The sequence below is a fragment of the Phalaenopsis equestris genome, unplaced genomic scaffold (assembly GCF_001263595.1).
Source record: "Phalaenopsis equestris unplaced genomic scaffold, ASM126359v1 Scaffold001309, whole genome shotgun sequence".
NCBI lineage: Eukaryota > Viridiplantae > Streptophyta > Magnoliopsida > Asparagales > Orchidaceae > Phalaenopsis > Phalaenopsis equestris.
Window position 1 is genome coordinate 355,944 of NW_018165748.1, and position 7,135 is coordinate 363,078.

Below are 7,135 nucleotides of genomic sequence, written 5' to 3' on the forward strand. Positions count from 1 at the left end.
TATGATTTACGCAAAGTTAAAATATACAGCCAAAATAAGAACAACAAAATGACAATCAAATTTTAGTAATGAAAAGGCTTCTTCATCCTTACAAAACTCCGACTCACCTTGTCTATGAAACAAGGGCAAACAAAAGAGACGTAGAGATTGCAGGCAAAGTGAACATCAACATGTAAGAAAGGAAAATGATCATCTTGGTCGTCCTTTAGGATTCTCTTCGCCAATTTGTAATCTTTTCCCTTCGCCAATTTGTAGAGGCGAGGGCGAGAGGTGTCACGGGAGGAAAAAACTTAAGAACGGTACTGATGGAGGGAGGCAAGGGTGAGAGTTTGTGATGGCGAGGCGGGGTGAGAGGCGTCGAGCGAGGGAGGAGACGGGGGCACGGGAGGAAAAAACTTAAGAACACTACATCAATACTATCCCGCGGCCGCATCTATTAAAGAAATGAAAACTGAGTTTTTCATTAATCTATCCAAACGCAATAAACAAACGGACTGGCGGTGTTTTCAAAACGCCGCCTGCAGTTATAAACTGCCCCAAACGGGCCCTTAGACGGTGTAAATATTAAAATAAAATTTAAGTGTTAAATGTATAAATATATGATGATTATATGGTATGTATGCAAATGCTTTTATGTTACAGATCCGAACTTCATGAATAACAATGTTGTAAATTGTAACATAAATATTATACAAAAGTGTATAAAAATATTATGTCCATACTTAATGTTTTCTCTATGTTACAGCAACATGTGCAACATGAAAATATTTCGTTCAGATACGACACAATCGACGATTAACCGCTGATTAAGTGATTATCATATCACCATACACTACACCTTATCAGCAGGCTAAATGTGCAGACTTCTAGATTGAACAATTTTTAAGATGCAACAGGGTCGACCCTCTTAACCGCCTCGAGAACCGGCTAACTGAGCCACGGGGATCATCCCTGCTCGGTGATCGAGTACTTACATGGCCTAGAAGTTTTCTTTCCTTAAGTCTTCTTTGATTTGCTGCCTGATGCACGCATCGCTAAGCTTCCACACTCCTCCGTGATCTTCCCCTCGCCGCCTTCCGGTTCGGTAGTCCCCTCTGCAGCTGCTGGAAGGAAGAAGAAGGCGCGATGATTTCCACGGTACCGTCGAAACCTCAACCCTCACCGAATTGTGCGATTTAGACGAGTTTAATCTGTTCTATGTTTTTCGATTCTACCCCTTTTTCACCAGCGGACGTTTTCGGGGTCTCCTCCTTCGCAGAGTCCAAGATCTCCATCGGCGCAACCTTTCCTGTCCGTCTCGGTTACTGACCCGGTGAAATTGGGGAATGGAGTGCAGGCCTATATCTCGTATAGAGTCATGACTAAGGTATGCTTGTACCTTATTTGTTATACCCTTTTGATATTACTTTTATTGCGGAAAGAAGAAGATGGTTTGGTTGATCTTGATGTTTTTGGTATATGAGGGTTGAGTTTTAGCTTAATTTATGACGGGAAATGTTTTCATTTGAGTTTTCCAGATGTCGGTTGCATGGTTTGAAATCCTGGCTTCGCATAATTTTAGGAAAGAGTGCATATAGGGACTGATTTTCATTATTTGTATTGTTTTGGTCGTAATGTTTTTAAATCTATGTAACTTGGTAAGAAAGTTTGAACTTAGGTTATGTTTTGTGAATCTCTTTATATTATTTTTTCTGTATATCCTTAGTTTTCCACCATGCAAATTAGATATGTAGAAGTATTATGATTGGTGCTGATATAAGATAATTGAAGCATCTGAGATTTATGTTTTATTTAAGAAAAAAAAAAATAATCATGAAGTTGTTTCGTTTGCTGTCATCTTTTTTTAATAGATTTTTGATTTTATCAAATTCTCTTCTAATTCAGACCTCTTGGAGGCATGCTCAATGAAGACTGCTTTAAGATTTCTAATTTACTAACATTGGATGGTTTAATGTTTAGGGTTCATTAATGCAAAATTAGGGCGAGACGTAAGAGGAAAGAAGCAGAAGATTATAATTCTCACTTCCACAATTTTTATTCAAGCAAAAAATAGTTTTTTGGATGCAAAATTAAGAAAAATAAATTCATTCTAAACAATAGTGTACAAGTTGTCAAAACATGAAGTTCCATGAGAAGTCTAGGAACAAATATAAAATTTTGCAATAATTAAGGTTCAAACCACAAAAATAGAAATCAATTTGTGATGAGCTTGACAAACTATAACTCATACAAACAATCAAATTGCAAAATAATTTAGAAGAAAAGATAAAAATTGAAATCACCAATTGAAAAGCTCCAGATCTTGTTGATACAATTAGACTCATCGCCCATAAGCTTTCATTAAGACTTTAAAAGAGCTTTGTGAATCTATATTCAACAACATTCATACAAATTGAGAGAAATTCAGAAATTTACCATTCAATCATTTATCAAATTTAAATGTTTAAGGAATTCAATATATAATTCGCTAGACATGAAATTAGTAACTTTTTATAATTCTAAAAAAATCTTCCTGAAAACTGTTAGTTTCAATTCAGCACATTTGAATTTTAACAAGATTACCAAGTTTGTAACTTTAGTTTCTACATAATGGTAAGTTTCCACTTTTAGAATCTTGTTCTAGCAAGCTCCTAAAAATTCTCAGCTTCAACTATAGTGTGATATTAGGCAACAACAAACTTCTGCCTTTATCATCATTCCACCACTATTTTTTCTGCAGGAAATCTCCAGCATTATTTAGAAACAACCATACCAAATCACAGCCTTTTCTTTAAAACTTATTTTGCTCTCTTGAACTAATGAATTTTATATCTTCTATAAAATCAGATAAATACTGCTCGAGTGATGATAAAATAATAGTCTTATATTTTCTTCTGGAGTTTACATTCTTCCTTGTATGCATTTTTCCTTTTCATCTGCATGTAGTTTACTATTTCCATATGGTAGCAGTGCATCTAGCTAGCAAAAAAAGATGTTATCTTCTTTTTTTACAAAATTTTCCATTGTCCATCCAGTAGTTTTGCTTGAGACAATCTAGCTAATGAAAAAAACTCGTCACTCAAAACAGGTGATGTTTCTATTCTCTGTTCTCTAAATTTTTTTATCCAAAGTCTTATGAAGTTGGAGTTAGCTTATGAAGAATGTGTCAATAAATTTTTTCTCATTGAAGTGAAATTTGAGATAAGAGAGTTTTTCGAGTATTTTGATTAGCAAATCTGTTGAGGAAATCTCTAGGACCATGAGGTTGCTTTATGCTTGACGGATAAGAATTTTAGTAACTTACAAAAAATTTGTTTGATACTGTGGCAATTTTATTGTATCAAACTTATGAGTCTCAGGTGTTGTTCTTGAAAATGGTAATAGAATTTGGGTTTATAAAATGTATGCGAGCAATAAAGAGCTAATTTAGTTATACATTTAATCTTTTATGCTAACAAATTTCATGGATGCAAATGGAACATTTTAGTAAAAAATGAAAATATTCTCATATGTTTTTTATCGATCTCGAAAGAGCTCAAGTTGAGTTTTAGTTGACAATATATATTTAAAAAAATAGAGTAAAAGCCCAAAATAGTCCCCCGACTATTAAGAGTATCTTATTTAGTCCTAGAGTTTTAGAATGCTCTAATTTAGTCCTAGACTATTAAAAGTTTTTCTAAATTGATCATAAATTATATTTTTCATTAAATTTAACTGTGACTTGCAAGAATTGAAGGTATTTTCGTCTTTTATATAATTATTCAAAATTGAAGAATATGTTTATATGAAAGATATAAAAAAATTTAAGGATATAAATGACGGGGCCATTGTGAAAATTAGGGTTAACATTAAGTCAACGCCCTTTTTTAATGGTCAGGGTATTCCTAAGTAATATTCAAAAGAGTTATGGTGCGTTTGGGGCGGCGGTGTGGTGTCGCATTGTAGTTTTTTTTTTTTTTTTTTTTTGCAAAATTGCATTTTGTATGCTTTCCTAGAAAATTGCAACTGAAAGCTGTGTTTTCCTCACAATCCTGGCTACCTGCTGTGACTGCTATAAAATTACGGTCTGACTTTTTTTTTTTTTTTAAAGATTTTTGTAATAACCACCGCAGCTTTTTGAACAACAGCTTATTCGAACAGCTGCAGCTGCCCCAAACAGACCCTTAATACATCATACAACATTTGCTAATGGAATGTGTATAAGACATACTAATTCTTTTGTAGTAAGAGGTTAGAATACTAAAGCAATCTTTAAAAAGGCCTAAAATTTAGTATAATTTAGTGACAATAAAAGATCAGTTAATAGTTCAGTGTTATAAGTTTTAAGTAGTTTGGATTTACTGTCCAAAATAATGGGATATAGATAGGACAAAACTTCTTATGTTATGACTATTTTGTTAAAAAAAAGGCCTTAAGAATGCTATTTGATTCAAAAAAAAATCAAAGTTTATAAAAATTTACTGATAGACAAATTGAGTGCAAATTCAATGTAAACATTATTATGGATGTTTGGTAAAACTAATAACTATAGAGTATAACTTGATTATGTTAGAAAAATGAGATCGGCACTAAATAAAAATAAAATAGTGGAAATTAGATTTAGGTGGCTTGATATACATAAGAAATGGTAGGAGATTCCGTAATATGGTGTGAATTCATGTGAAAGATTTAGTAAAGAAATGAGTTATGCTGAAACTAACTTTGCTAAATGAAACGCAAAAAACTTGTGCACGATGGTGTAGCACCTTAACTCAATATGAATGAATGCATGAGCATTCATAAATTCAACTCAAAATGCTTAGGATAAGGCTAGTGATGATCATGTTTGTCCCTAAAACACATAGTTATTTGCATATATTCATTTTCATATGCTTCAACTTGTAGCTAAGCAAACAAACGCCAAGTTAAATAATGTAGTACTACTTGATATCGTGAATTCATAATGCCTATGTAGCGGCACTTGTTTATTTGTCCTGCACTGCTCAAGTAGAACCTCAACTTAGCATATGCGCAAATGTAGCTCCCGCATACTTAAATACTTATGAATTGCGAATAAATACTTTTTTGTTTTTTTCCCAATGTTTTGACATTTTTCTCTTAAGCAGACAAACATGCCAGAATATCAGGGACAAGAGAAGATTGTCATTCGGCGTTATAGTGACTTTGTTTGGTTGCATGATAGGCTTGCAGAAAAGTTCAAAGGAATTTTTATTCCACCTTTGCCTGAGAAGAGTGCTGTAGGTAAACTCCAAATGTTTTCTTCTCTATGCTTCATTCTTTATGAAACAAAAACCAATGCTTTAAGAGGTTCTTGGATGTGACACTTATAACCTTGAGAAATTACAAAGGGACTTCGGATGAATTTGGCAAGCCCTTTGCTTGATTTTCTCATAATTCAAGAGCTGTTATTATAGTGCCTCGTAGTTTGGTGGCAGTTAACCTTGATTAATTAATCATTTGTTGAGAAAAGAACAACAATTTTTTTTGTTTTGAGTTTCTAATTTCTTATTTTTTTATCCTTTTTTAGTATTTTCTATTCTCATGTAGTAAAAAATGTTTGTCCATTATCTTGATGTTCTATCGGTATTGAAGAACCTGAAATATCATTATCATTCTAATTATTTTTTGAGCTAGATGGGAAGTAACACACTGATCAAGAGATTAGTTGAGTCTATGATATGGGGACCAATTGAGATGATGTGGAAGCTGAGAAGGGGAATCTCAAGAGAATCTATAATATTGTTGAGAGGTTTTGAAGCCAAAAGCAATGTTGAAGAGAGTTATTTGGGTTGAGAATTAACTTAAGTTGGGGTCTCAAGCCATATGTTGAGGATCACGATGGAACCAAAAATCGAGAAGGTGTAAGAGATGAGCCGGCTATTGACCCAAGAAGATTATTGACCCCATGGTAATGATGGCATCTTGACATTGCCACTTCATAATTGCAATAGGCTTGATTCCCTGTAACATCTTTTTCAAAATTTTGATTTATTATCATAAATGTTCAATATAGATTGTGTGTCATATAGTATTAATATAGACGATAATATAGATGAAATTCCATCTCTCTTTAGTCAAATGAGAGCTAAAGAGAACTAATCGACTTGATTGGTATTGCCAATACTTTTGCTAATCTTAATTTTCTTCTTTCAGAGAGTGCTTCTTGTGCCTTGAATTTTATGACATGTGTGCAACATGGAGTCAATGAACTAGAGAGGGAAGGGATTTGAGAGATTTTTATTTCTTACATGTTGCCTAGTTTCCTCCATTAATAAAACTGCTTGCTTGGTTTCTGTTTCATGCAAATTTCAAATTATACCTCATTAATCATATTTTAGGTATTAGGGCTTTAAATTAATTGTGCACTCTAATACATGGCATTGAAAAACAGTGACGGCAAGAAGATGAGAGAATCATTCTTGTACTTAGAAGAAGAAATCTTAAGAAGGCAAAGAGAAGCCAATGAGCCAGCTATTGACCCAAGAAGATTATTGACCCCATGGTAATGATGACATCTTGACATTGCCACTTCATAATTGCAATAGGCTAGATTCCCTGTAACATCTTTTTCAAAATCTTGATTTCTTGTCATAAATGTTCAATATAGATTGTGTGCCATATAGTATTAATATAGACCATAATATAGATGAAATTCCATCTCTCTTTAATGGTAAGTCAAATGAGAGCTAAAGAGAACTAATCGACTTGATTGGTATTGCCTATACTTTTGTTAATCTTAATTTTCTTCTTTCAGAGAGTGCTTGTGCCTTGAATTTTATGACTTGTGTGCAACTGTTGACCTCATTTTTAGTGAGGTCTTAGTCTTCTACTCTTAGAACCTAGGATCTAGCTTTAGGAGTTCTTATTGACCATCCTAGCGGACTAGCAATGGAGCCCACCTCCCGTAGAACTTCAAGCCACTTCTTGACTCATTTTTGTGAAGAACTCGCATGAGTGGTTCCAAACACTCAACTTTTAGTTGCAAGGGCTAAGGACCAACATGTAGAGGGCCCGAAATTGAGTTCCTATAGGATCAACAGCCTTAGGTGAACCCTTTGTGACTCGATTACTCGCGAACGCCGCATTTCACGCACTCTATGCACCCCATACGACTTTGACTTGAATTGACTCGCCCGCCTGCAAACTCATCTGGACG

The 7,135-nt window shown here is 34.0% G+C and overlaps 1 protein-coding gene across 1 annotated transcript in view; it reads left to right on the plus strand.

The window, feature by feature from the left end:
- Nucleotides 1–857: 857 nt before the first annotated feature.
- LOC110033926 (sorting nexin 1) overlaps nt 858–7,135 on the plus strand; it is a 28,202-nt gene continuing 21,924 nt past the window's right edge. Inside the window, 3 exon segments of the mRNA XM_020738105.1 lie at nt 858–1,137; nt 1,229–1,366; nt 5,085–5,220. Coding sequence (XP_020593764.1) covers nt 1,126–1,137; nt 1,229–1,366; nt 5,085–5,220 — 286 coding nt within the window. The 5' untranslated portion in view covers nt 858–1,125.